General features: G+C 40.6%; 1 protein-coding gene across 1 annotated transcript in view; it reads right to left on the bottom strand.

The window, feature by feature from the left end:
• Positions 1-234: 234 nt before the first annotated feature.
• The window catches only part of LOC129410728 (aurora kinase C-like), a 43,022-nt gene continuing 29,479 nt past the window's right edge, over positions 235-13,777 (bottom strand). Inside the window, exons 3-9 of the mRNA XM_055159608.1 lie at positions 4,188-4,355; positions 2,986-3,117; positions 2,618-2,715; positions 2,339-2,386; positions 992-1,216; positions 651-828; positions 235-524 (exon numbers count right to left, since the gene is read on the bottom strand). Coding sequence (XP_055015583.1) covers positions 235-524; positions 651-828; positions 992-1,216; positions 2,339-2,386; positions 2,618-2,715; positions 2,986-3,117; positions 4,188-4,355 — 1,139 coding nt within the window. The remainder of the gene's footprint in view (positions 525-650; positions 829-991; positions 1,217-2,338; positions 2,387-2,617; positions 2,716-2,985; positions 3,118-4,187; positions 4,356-13,777) is intronic.

Raw genomic sequence — 13,777 nt, 5'->3', positions numbered from 1 at the left:
TGATGTTTATCTGGCCTCACTACATCCACAGTTGATAGATTTTCATTCTTTTTTTTTTTTTTGGTCATCATAATTACAAGGCTGCTGCGTCTCTGTAATGGTATTTTAAACTTTCATTGACAATTTGAAACTAAAAAAAAAAATCCTCCATACAACCTTTAAGTGACAAAAACTTCTAGGATCCGTTCTGTAGATACTGTCATTGGTGCAGTGTTTAAGGGTGAACTGTGTCATCTATCTTCTCAAATGAAGGTCCGACATCTTGAATGTTTTATCTAATGACATGAACACTAAATCATATCTAAATAATGTGTGTGTTTCTCTGCTCGTACCTTGGGACACACCACTCAGACTCAAGAAGGAAATGTATGGAAAACCCTTCATGAAATCTTTTGTGGTGAACCCTTTGTCACTCTTAGAGCGCAGCAGTTCGTGGAGTAGCGCCCCCGTCTGCCACACTGAGGTAGGAGCAGCGCGGTATCCTTCAGTCCCATAGGCCTCAGGAGGTGCGTATTCTGGTGTTCCTGAAAACCAAAAAGAAACACACTGAAATAAGTAGAGACGTTGAGAGACTGCATGGTGCATCTTTAGTGATCTTGTACTTTAACTACTACTGCTGCTATTACTACTACGTTGGTTAGGAATATTACCTTTGAAACTGTAGAAGGGCTCTGATTGGGCGCCGCAGCCACAGCCAAAGTCTATGACCCTGATCCTTGGGCCAGACTCTGTCGCCTGAACCAGGAGATTTTTCATATTAATGTCTCTATGGAAAATCTGTTTTGAGTCAAGGTCCACCAGCGCGTTCACCACCTGACGGATCAGCTCCTGCCGGACAATAACAAGAACGTGGATTAGAAAAGTAACTGAAATGTATTACAAATGGCATTAATTATATATGAGATGAAAGAAGAGATGCTGTTCTCTGCTACATAGGCTTATTTACTACTAATTTATGACACCCAAGCGTATGTATATTTTTTTTGCATACCTTTGCGTGAGCTTCTGTCAGGGGGCCATTCTCCTGATGGTAGTCAAACAGGTCTTGGGATGGGGTGGGTCTCTCCATCACCAGAACCACCTCCTGGCCTTCATCCTGGAGGTACCAGTCGAGAAGAGTCACCGAGGGGTTCAGTCCGACCGAGTGCCGATCCGGAGCAGCTTTGTTCATCAGGACGGCCTCAGAGGGGACGGTCAACACTTCATTTTCAATGCTCTAAAAGAGGAAAATGTAAACAAAACAGATTATTCCACAATCAGAGACAAATGCAGTGTCAGATATTCCTGGGGTGGTACTAGTGAGTTTTGTTCAATCTGATACAGTAAAACTATGGCAAGTATCACAATATTGATCTGATTCCTATGAGTTATGATCCTTCCCTTATGACTTTTAAATGCACTAACTGAAATATAAACAGTGTCTTTCAAAGTTTTACCAAACATAAATAAACAAACTGTGATTTTTGATACCTCCATTAGTTGGGAGGGAATTTGTGAAATATCATGAGGATTGTGCACTTCTGGAAAAGTTTTGGATTTTTAGCAGGGTGTTTAGGTATGGACCTAAGGTTTTTAAAAATCCATGGATACAAGTTGGGGTCACCCCCTAGTGGCCGATATGCATAAAATCCAAAATGGCCCCCGGCCAGGCCTCTAAACCCATCTGTGAAATGAAATCAAGTCAAATAAGGTGCAGAAATTGTTTCATGGTTCTATAAAATGCTCCAGAATGTGTTCGACCAAATGTTGAAGAGTCGACTGCAGAATGGAACAGTCCTGGGTCACCAAATTTTGCTGCAGTGGAGTACACAGGTCACCAAATTCCGCCGAGGTGCCTCTCCCTTGCTTAACCGGGGAGGGGGCTTTAGAGTGGGTGTACGTGTTCGGGAGGTGCACCAGGTCTTGTATAGAGGAACTGGATTGCTTGTATCAAACAGTAGGAAGTAGAAAGTAGAAAAAATACATTCTACTACAAAGTAAGACTAAAGGAAGCAGAGATATAACCTTTTCTTGTTTGGACAGGGGCTATTTTGGATTTTATGCACACTGGCCACTAGGACGGCATCACAGCTTGTACCTAACACTCTGCCAAAAATCAAAAACTTTTCCAGAAGTGCACGATTTTTATGAATTCCCTCCAGGCTACATCAGTATTCCTATTTGGTATCAGTCCATTCATCACTAATAGAAAAGAGCTGTGAGAGGTGATAGTAGCGCACAGACTTTTTAGTGGATACTGATGTCCATTATTTGTCTGGTTATTTGATGATACCGATACAACGATTTTAAAAATCCATAAAATGTTACAAAACTACAAAACAACAAAAATGTCACTTACCACCAGAGAAAATTCCACGTTGTCCCTCTTCATGTGTTTAATGGCCACCTGAAAATCAGACATTAGAACATGATTCTATAATGGAGTCAAGTGAAAATGTGAAATTATAGGGACATTCATAGATGTTATAGATTCTATTCTGAATTGAACGGTCTCCAGGAAGAAACTCCATCTCTATGGAGACTGACCCTCTACATGAAAAATCACTTGAAGTCATTTGAACTTATATTAACTGTGCATTTGAAGTTTTGTAAATGATAAAAAGTGTATATATCTTACCGACTGTTGGTCTGAGATCCGGACGCCGGCAAACACCGACCCAAATCCTCCCTCTCCGAGCTGCTCATGCTCCTCGTATGTCAGCGCAAAGTCACTCACTGAGTTCATTTTACAAAAAAAAAAATATTATTAGTATGATCATCCAATATGACATTACAACACCCATTCACACATAGACAAGGGAGCAAAGTGTCTTGCCCAAGAGCACATTAACAGTATTAGTTAGGTTTAGTTGTAGCTATGATGTATATGTTTCAGTCCTGGTTTGGTCCTAGATTAGTATTTTGGTCCTGTTGTAGTCCTGGTCTAGTCCCGGTTTAGTGTATACATCTAAAGATACAATAGTTCTCTGTGGATTCTGCCTGTACCTTTGGCGGATTCCTCACAACGAGGTTTTTTGGGCTCAGGTTTGAACCCCTCGTCGGTGGATTTTCTTTTTTTGGTATTTCTACTCACGCTGAGTTCACAACCCAAGCTGTGAGCGATGGAAGGAGTGCAGTCTGAAAATACAATTATTACTTCTGTTACAATGACAAAATGGAACAAGTGGATTTGACTTGATCTAAATACAATGACTGCCTTGGTTTAGTCCTGGTTTAGTCCTGGTTTAGTCTTGGTTTAGTCCTGGTTTAGTCTTGGTTTAGTCTTAGTTTAGTCCTTGGTTTAGTCCTGGTTTAGTCTTGGTTTAGTCCTGGTTTAGTCCTGGTTTAGTCTTGGTTTAGTTTTGGTTTAGTCCTGGATTAGTCCTGGTTTAGTGCTGGTTTAGTCTTGGTTTAGTCCTGGTTTAGTCTTGGTTTAGTCTTGGTTTAGTCTTGGTTTAGTCCTGGTTTAGTCCTGGTTTAGTCTTGGTTTAGTTCTTGGTTTAGTCCTTGGTTTAGTCCTGGTTTAGTCCTGGTTTAGTCCTGGTTTAGTCTTGGTTTAGTCCTGGTTTAGTCCTGGTTTAGTCTTTAGTCTTGGTTTAGTCTTGGTTTAGTCTTGGTTTAGTCCTGGTTTAGTCCTGGTTTAGTCCTGGTTTAGTCTTGGTTTAGTCTTGGTTTAGTCTTGGTTTAGTCCTGGTTTAGTCCTGGTTTAGTCTTGGTTTAGTCCTTGGTTTAGTCTGGTTTAGTCTTGGTTTAGTCCTGGTTTAGTCCTGGTTTAGTCTTGGTTTAGTCTTGGTTTAGTCTTGGTTTAGTCTTGGTTTAGTCCTGGTTTAGTCTTGGTTTAGTCCTGGTTTAGTCTTGGTTTAGTCTTGGTTTAGTCCTGGTTTAGTCCTGGTTTAGTCTTGGTTTAGTCTTGGTTTAGTCTGGTTTAGTCCTGGTTTAGTCTGGTTTAGTCCTGGTTTAGTATAGTCTGGTTTAGTCTTGGTTTAGTCCTGGTTTAGTCTGGTTTAGTCTGGTTTAGTCCTGGTTTAGTCTTGGTTTAGTCTTGGTTTAGTCCTGGTTTAGTCCTGGTTTAGTCCTGGTTTAGTCTTGGTTTAGTCTTGGTTTAGTCCTGGTTTAGTCCTTGGTTTAGTCTTGGTTTAGTCCTGGTTTAGTCCTGGTTTAGTCTTGGTTTAGTCCTGGTTTAGTCCTGGTTTAGTTGAATCTCGTACCTTCTTCTTGGAGCTTCCTCCTCTTAGTCCTGTTCAGTGTTTCTCCTCCGAGTGTAGATTTTTTGGAGCAGGACGTTTTGGACTCAAAGTCAGAGTTGACTGAGTCTCTGGATTTTCTTTTCCTGGTTTGGAAAAGGCTCAGTCCAGTTGTAAAGACGAGCCTGGACCCTGTGAACACATCATGTCATTGTTATTACTTGGTTACTACATGTTTATGTGTAAGGATCAAATACACTCATGTAAGCACACTTAAAACCACAGATGGGTCGTTTCATCTACATTTACTTGAGTAACTTCTTGACAAAACTCTACATCTCAGAGTAGTTTTCCGACTTTTTACTGTTACTTGTGTACTTTTTGGATCAGTACTTTCTACTTGTACTTTAGTAAAAACATTTAAAGAGACGATACTCTTGTAACTTTAAATACATTACAACTACATGACCCTTGATCTCTTCAGGTTGGGATTGTTTTAAATTCTTAAAAATTTCTTTCACAAACCTTGCACGATCGCTCGGCTGACGTCAAAAATGTACTGCGTCCACGGTGCCATTGTTTTGAAATCACAAAAAGGCAATAGTCGATAAAAGTGTCTGAGCTGCTGAGATCCGTGTGTCTCCTGTGCTGTCTGAGAAGTTGTGACCTGTTGGAGCTGAACTTATACAGAAAGTTGCGGAATGGCAGTTATGTAATTTAGAATGTTGCCGCTGGCGACGGCCAATATTTAAATTGTTTTGATTTAAATGACACATTAATGCACATCACTATCGCGGTTATTAGCCATATCTGGGTTATAGCAGTACTCGGGATACTGTGTGTACATGTGCTCTGAGAAACCGGGACGCTCATATCACTGTGTACATGATCAAATGGAGTGTCCCGGTTTCTTGACATAATCTTACAAATGTGCAAAAATTAACTTAATTTAATAAACCAGGGAAAATACAAACAACCATGATCCTTTAGCACAGAACACAACTCAGTGGAATATGAGTGTTCTTTCTGTGACAGAGGATGTGCTGATGATGGTGAGTCTGTTCTGTGTGTGTATCGTGGAGGAGATGGTTCATGTTTTAACTTTTCATACGTGTGCAGATTGTTCATGTGCAGGTTTATTCATTTCACTGATTTATGGTCACTTTATTTATGTTGGTCACTTTATTTATGTCACTAATGTTGTGATGAAAAGACTGAAACGTGTTTGTCTTTTGCATGTGCACACTTTTTGTTGCAGTAAGCGGTATACTGCGTATACATGCCACAGTATCCCGGTTACTATCGGAATATACCAGCTACAGTATCCCGGTTTCTCATAACTTGGATCTGCCTTATCCAGGATACTGAAACAGGGATACTGTGTGTACATGCACCATGACCAAACCTGTACACTCAAAAAAGTCAATTCTAACCAGGACACTGATGTGCTGTAAACTCACTCACTGAGTTCAGCAGAGTTTAAACATGAAGTTCATGAACTTATTACCTGGTCCCCGAAGGGTTGACCAGGTTTTGTATTCACCCTGCGTGTGTGTGTGTGTGTGTGTGTGTGTGCGTGTGTGTGTGTGCAAGTGTGTATCTCTTCATTGCTGTTTCTGGAGTTAGTGTGGAGTAAATGTGTGTACAAATCTGTCTCTGTTTCTGAATGACTCACATGAAGAAGCATGACCACAGATGGTCGTGGAGCTGTGAAGCTGTGGAGCTGTGGTGTGTGCAGAGGTCAGGCAGAGTGTCTCCTTTCATACACTCGACTTACTCAACAACCTCCAGGCCTCCACTGAGAAAAGTTACACTGTACTTTCTATTGTAAAAGCCAATGTGTGAACTTTCGCAGCTTGTTTGTCAGTGGAAATAGGACAGGGCTAGATTAGTGCAAAGGTTTCATGAATGCAGATTGGCAGCGTGTCAAAACTCACTGTTTCCAAATCGCCTCCATAAGAATACTTAAAGAAAAGCCTGAAAAGTCCATTATTCTTCTTATGGTGCTCAGGGAGAGTTTGAGCTGCTCCAGCCAATCACACGCAAGCATTTCCTAACCTCCATCTCTACAGGGAGCCCCACTCTCCCAAAGCCATCCTCAAAAGCTCATTTTCAAACAAAATGAGAACCATCTTTTTGGCATGGAGCATCATCAAAATAGAGGACTATTTTCTATTATGTGTTCATGGCTTAAAATGAAAAAAGGTCACAGGTAAACTGAATCAAGCTATTTGTGCTGCACTAATTATAATAACCAGATGGTTTACATTAGCCAGGCTGGGCCCACCTAGTGTCTCCGCTCAATTTAATTTCTCTCCAGCAACTAGGTCAGGAATGGGAATGCACCAGACAGTTTCCAAGAACCCCGGAAGTTGTAGACCGGCACCAGCCAATCAACAAAGAGCTGTGAAGCCATGCCATCGAACTCGTTGCGCCTATCTGTGTTCCTTTTGTGGTACAGCACAACAGTAAACAAAGCGGTCGAGATGGATGTAGACAAAGCCATACATTCTGTCTTGGCAATGTTTTCCGGGATTGAGGATTTAAAGCTGGAATAAAGAGAATGTTTGGTGAATTTTATCAAGGGGAAAGACGTTACTGCCCTTCTTCCCACAGGATTTGGCACATTACATATGTCACGACCAAATAGCAGCGATTGGTTAAATAAAATTAAATGATGCCTAATGCTGCGATGTCAGATGGTTTCCATAAAGTGAAACTGCTGAATCAAGCTAGGTTTACATTAGATTAGAGTTGTAAAACATTGTATAACAATCCCGTAGCATTCCTTATCTATTTGATACAACAGAGTATAGCAAAACATGAGGCAAGGTGGGTCGAGTGTCTTGCCCATGGACACAATGGCAGTATGCACTGGTACAAGCTGAACCGTTGAAACTGTTTACAGAGAAAACATTTCATTTAGCCAAGTATGCAAATCCAAGTCTAATGGCAGAGAATGTGTTCGATTAAACACTGAATTAACCCTGTGCCCCTGATGTATCACTCATGCATACATAATGTGTGCAGTCTTCTTTATGGAAATACATGACGCCTCATGACCCTTTTACATCTCTGGGACAGGAAATTAAATTAATGTCAGTGAATGCCGCCCGGGTGCAATAGGACTTAATTAGAGCATTTCAAACGAATAAGAAATTAGGGAGAATACAGAAACCAACTGTAGACCCCAAATGTGGGTCTCCTTCAGTGTCTCAACGATTGGCAAATGCTTTGTAAAACAGGAGATCGGGATTGTCCAATAAATGTCTTTAATATGACATGTTATAAATATAAAAATAAAATGAGAAAACTACTATAATCTAAGGAATGCTTCAAAATGTTAAAATGCATTATGTCACATCAAAGTGCCAACAATAAGGCATTAGAATAAAACTGTCTCTTAACTGTAGAAAGTTAAAGCTTTTACTTTGTTATTATTACAATTATGTTTGTTTCTACTGTATTTGAGGGATGGGCGTGATTAATCGACTGATCGATAATTGATCATTAAGAATTTTGTCACGTTCATTTTTAATCGACAAGCCGTTGCTGTGCGTAGTGTAGTGTAAGAAGACCAGGCTCCGTCAACATCCCTCTGTCACAGAAAGAACATCTATATTCCACTGAGTCGTGTCCTTTAGTCCCAAAGAAGCTGAACCACATCAGTGCAAAAGAGTTTTGTTTTTTTTCTCCGCTTAGTTTATGCAAATTAGCCATGCGGTTTTAAGATCTGTTTCTGTGAGACTTGCGAAAAGCTGCATTAAACACATTATAAGATCAAACGGGCTGGATATGACTCTAGAGTGGTTGTGTTTATATGTCGAGTTTATTTATGCAGATTAGTAACAGTAATAATAATGATGATACTGTGGAATGTAAGTGACTGCATCTGTTAAAGTTGTTAAACAATAAATAAATAAATACATTTATAAAGTCACTTTTTTTGTTCTATATCAGTCTTTTGATCTGCCATAATAATGTAATAATGAATTTAAATGAAAATACCTCAAGTTGAAGCTTTTCTCAGCAATTTTTAGGTGAGATTAAAAAGAGATTAATTAATTACAGATCATAATTAATTAATCTCTCAATTTTTGAATCGCTTGACAGCACTAGACACAGTATCCTGGTTACTGCAACATAAAGTTGAGTCACATGTGTCCAAAAGACAAACACTTTTCAGTCTTTTCATCACAACAGAAGCCAAAATAAATAAAGCGACCAACATAAATAAAGGGAGTGAAATGATGTTAAATAAAGAGCTGCACTAAACCTGCACACGTCTGATCTCTGAAAACATGAACCATCTCCAACACGACACACACACAGAACACACTCACCATCATCATCATCATCAGCACATCCTCTGTCACAGAGAGAACACTCATATTCCACAGAGTCGTGTCCTTTAGTCCGACAGAAGCTGAACCACATCAGTGCACAAGGAAAGAGCTGTTTTGTTTGTTTGTTTTTGTTTGTTTTTTTCAGCACTTATAGTTTATGCAAATTTGTGATGCAGTTTGAAGTTTTGCTTCTGTAAAATGTGTCAAAGCTGCATTAAACACATTATAATCTCAAACGGGCTGATGTGGCTCTATAATGGTTATGGTTTAGATGTTGTAAAGTTTAGCTTATTTATGCAGATTAGCAATAATAATAATAATGATGATAATTTTAATTAAAAAAAAATGTTAATGATTAATCAAAAATTGGTTAATTCTCCCAACAATCAACTTAAGGAAATTTAATCAAATGTCCATCCTTACTGTATACCACCAAATAGATCATTTTGGCCCACGTTTGCTCTTTTTTGGGTGGTCACTTCAGAGACCCTATTCAAATGTTTGACAGTTTTCTGAATGAGACAAAAAAACAGCACACACTGTCTCTGGTTTAAGTCACGAATGTTCAGTTCAGACACACAAAAACGCGTAAAAAGCATCTGCAGACCCGCTCCGGTCCTCACACCTTTGTCAAAAGTGTGTCCTCGCCGTACCTCCATTTGTCTCTCCGCTTTATGTGACGACTCAACACGCAAATGTGAACCTAAATGGGCAAAGTGGAATTCAATATATTTGGCTCAATATCACATAAAGTAGTTTGCGAGCTCATCAAAGCAGAGCAGGTTTAGGAAGATGGAGAATTGATGTGAGATGGCAGAAGAGATGTGTCTGTCGAACGCCTAATGACCCCGTCCAATCATCTGACACTGAAACTGTGACAGCCTCAGTGAGACGTTTAGGAGAAGTTTAAAGCAGCTGATGGTTTTTATGTGTCCTGTAATTATGACATAGTGCGGTGGCATAAAACTAGTGATAAATGTAAATTGTTTTATACCAGCAAAATGGCAATTTGTGAAAAAAAAAAAAACTCTAACCCAAAAAATGCTTTGTGTTCTATGGAAGAATTCTCTCTGGGCCAGGGAGTTTTTTCATTGTGGATGCCTTTTTATTGCACTTTGCTCTTTCTGTGAGCGGGCTTGCATCTCCACAAACCCGACTCTTCTTTGGCCTGGTAGAAAGTGTCTTCTTCTTTGTCTCCATGAAAATTATGTTCCTTTAGCTAAAATATTAAACAGACAGTGCGGAATTTTGGACATAGGACCTCATTTCCTAGTGAGCCAGAATGTTGGAGACGTGTGGAGACACTTTAAAAAAAAAAAAATTCCATCCAGTCCTTGTATTTGCAGAGGTCGCTGGTGCTAGACTAGTGCATGTCAATGGCCATAGTTATCCTGCCACTAAAAACAGTCTTACCCACTCCACAGTGCACTCGAGGCAAAACAATTATTACACCAGAGTATCGATGTAAATGTCTGTGTTGATAGAATAATTTTAGAAGTAAAACCAACCTTGCATTTCAAGGATTTATGTCTGAGCAGCAGCAGCGAGTTGTTCTTCCTGATAGAAAGCTCGGCAGCAGCGGACTGATATCACCTAGCACCTATCTTACCGGCAAAGTAACATTCCGCTGCTGCTGAGAAAATAGTCCCTCAACATGCGACGATTCATGCAAAAAAAATAAAAATAAAAGGAAAATGAAATCATTTTTACATGTTTAAAATATTAAATAAAGATGTGTAACTTTTTATACCACATTGTCCTTGTCCTCCTTTGTGCCAGAACTAATTGTGTGAGCAATTAATAAGGGAATCTAAATCACTCGGGTTACACTTACAAAAACTCTAAAACGAACTGGAAGCCAATGCAACAAAGCTAAAATCGCTAAAATGTGCTCACGTTTTTGAGCAAATGATAAAAGCCAGATTTTACAACTGCATTTACTTCTTTGTCAAATTTAAAATCGCTGTCCATTAGGGATGTGACAATAACAGAAATATCGTGATATCGTATCGTCAAAGTTCTCACAATAATATCATGGACCATCACAATATATCGAATTACAAGTCTCTTTAGTTATGTTGCAGCAATAGTGTAGGGTGACCAAACGTCCGTTTTTCCCCGTCCGGGTTTTTTTTTTTTTTTTTTTATAAAGTGATGCAAATGTCCAGGTTTTCAGTACCGTTCATTGGGGACATTAAACTGAGCGTCTCTCATAGTTTCTGTGACTCAGAAGGAGCGAGCAGACACAAACAGTCGGTCAGCCTGCAACATACCGAAGCACAAAAGCGCATTTAACAGTGACTTGTACAAGAAATTCTCCGTTTTCCGTCCCGTCGGGACAAGTGGGAGGCCATGTGCACAGGTTGTGAGGTGAGAGTACAGTGTCCCTCGTTTATCGCGGGGGTTATGTTCTAAAAATAACCCGCGATAGGTGAAATCCGCAAAGTAGTCAACTTTATATTTTACAATTATTCTATCTGTGTTAAGGCTGTAAAACCCCTCAAGCACAAACTTTATACACTTTTCTCAGACAGGACAGGTGCAACCCTTTTTACTTCCTTCTTAAAACTTATTGCTGCTGTCGTCCTTGTGTTATTTTCCTCCTTCTTTATGTAACAAATTGAAGATTCATTTATTCCATAATGGAGCCCAACAGCGCAGAGTCCCGCACGGGTCCATTTTTGGAGACCCCCAGTACAACACCGCACCCGCGCAGTACAACAACGCAACCGTGCAGTACAGGACCGCACCTGCCCATTAACCTGAGTTTATATCAAACTTTTGCGCTGCCTACGCCACGGACTGAACCAAGACTAAACCAGGACTAACCCAGGACTGAAGAGGAGGATTAATCCACGACTGAACTAGGACTAAAACAGGACTAAACCAAGACTAAACCAGACCTGAAACAGGACTCACCGTCAGAACGGGCTTGCAGGTGACCACAGGAGAAAGGACCGGCTCAGCTCCGTACCTCACGGAGTTAAACTCGGCAATCGCCCGATCGCGCTTTGCGGACAAACTGCTCGGCGTTTTCTCTCTTAAGTCCAAGATTAATCCTGGTTTAGACCTGGTTTAGTCTTTAGTCCTGACCCACCCGTGTGTAATTATTACCCGCCTGTAATACACAATACGTACACAATTTGTACACTGTTAAAAATAGCAAAATTGCACTTAAAAAAAATCCGAGAACCCCCCCAAAGGTGTCCGGGTTTTCACAAACGGAAATATGGTCACCCTACAATAGTGAAAAAAAAAAGACAGAGGGAACTACATAGACCATGATTCTTTGCTCCATTTCAATGTGGACTACAAGAAGAAATAACAGCTTTAAGCACTTTTAAGCCTTAATTCTTTGGATTTAGTCTTGTCAAGGCATTTTAAGAGGAAAAAGTAGCATATTAACAGTTTTAGCTGTTTAGCCTCCACAAAATATCACAATAAATATCATCCCGTGAGATGATAATGAAAATATTGTACCGAGAGATGTTGGTATTGTCACATCCCTAATCGTGAGCCTCCCCTCCAAATCGTGAGCTTTCCCACGATCTCGCAATAAATATCGTATTGCGAGGTTCATAATGTATCATTGCGCCGCCTTCTGTCCATAATGATGCAAAGGTTGTTTTTTTTGGCCAAGGTTTTCAATACTTTTCACAAAACTAGTGGCTGTATAAGTAGCTCAGCACCGGCAGACGTGGTTTAATTTCATTTCTGGCAGCCAACAAGATAATAGCTCTTCAAATCATCTAGATATCCGTTTCTTGCTGTGTACGCGCTTTAGTCTAGTGGAATATCGAATACAGCTCCTCACTTTGAAATCAGAATCCCGGTGCGTGCTGCCGTGTTTGCTGTCTGACAACTTCCCCTTTTGATCACGCCTTTTCAGCCCTCAAAAGTCCACTCATATAGCTAATACTGCTGAAGCCGCCGTGTACCTATAGCGTACGTAATGGACAATACTGTTAAACTGCCAGCGCCGGATTGACTTGTGCTCACTGTGCAATTTTGCGAGATGTATTCCGCCTTCTCCGTGCTTGTCTCCGTCACTTCCCTGTATCTCCTGCCTATCACCGACAACAGAGAGAGAATAAGGCACGCTCTATTGTAACTCACAGGCATCATTTTCCCCCCGCCGTTTCATCTGACGCTTTCTTTTCTTCGCCCCTTTCAAGTCCTGACCTCTCAGATTTCCCAGAATGCCGAGCTGCTGCCACCGCGCCCGGGGGATTTGCGTGGATGATAGAGTGAGAAAGATGTATGCGCGTTGCAGTTTGTTTATTTATTTATTTATTTATTTTTGCCTCTCTAATACTCGCTGAGGCTGGCGCTGTGGCTGATCCGGAACAGTTTAGACGCCCGTGCTCATCTGGGGACATTGTACTGCTGTTGACGCGGCAGAGAGCGAACTTTAAAGTATAAAAATAATAAGAAATACAGGGTTTAAAGTGCATCTTTCACTTTAGTCCATTTGAATATAGTCTGTGAGGGCATTTAGAGACTGCAAACACTGCACAATTGTTGCTTTTCCACTGCCAACGAGCGCACATAACACACATTTCTGCAATCTCCAATATCAACAATTGAAGTTAGATGCTTGCTTAGTGCCATGTTAGCAATCTTTTGTTAAATTAGTGTTTGTTGTGGGGAGAGCTAGTGCGGCTTATAACTGTTGTGACCGCCAGGGGGCATCGGTAAGAATGGACGATGAGAGATGATGAAGTTTTATTACTTCATCATCTACTATTGTCAAAGCTGATCTTTTCAAGTTTTGAACCATATCGCTTTTGTTTCTGGTTTTGATATTGATATTTTAGTTTTGGGATTCAGACATCATAATTGTGTGGTTGTTGGATTAGAGGTGAGATCGGGCCTAAAAAATCCAGCCCGACCCGACCCGGCCCGCGGGTATTAAAACCCGACCCGGCCCGAGCCCGAAGCAAACCCGAAATGTCATATTTTATTTGTGAGGACTCGCGTATGAAAGCAAAGCGCCACATTGACGACATTCAGCGAAGCCAAACGCAAGTTTCTGTAGCATTTTCAACAATCAATTTGAAGCTTTTCCACACCTCACTCTTACCGGTGCGTGTTTGTCTTTTCAGTTCTCCTGCCTTTAGTTTATCCTTAACTTCTTGCTCCTCCATATTGGGGATACCAGGTAAAAATAGATGCAGACTTGCGGAGGGGAAGATTATTAAATTAAGAGGGGGCGTTCACGTGCGCAGGGCTCTGGCTCTGCGGATCCTGTTTAGTAGTTAAATAGCA

This window comes from Boleophthalmus pectinirostris, unplaced genomic scaffold (genome assembly GCF_026225935.1).
Source record: "Boleophthalmus pectinirostris isolate CB_2022bp ecotype Guang Dong unplaced genomic scaffold, ASM2622593v1 HiC_scaffold_23, whole genome shotgun sequence".
Lineage (NCBI taxonomy): Eukaryota > Metazoa > Chordata > Actinopteri > Gobiiformes > Gobiidae > Boleophthalmus > Boleophthalmus pectinirostris.
The sequence above is the reverse complement of the archived record's forward strand: the minus strand, read 5'-3'. Positions and strand labels throughout refer to the sequence as shown.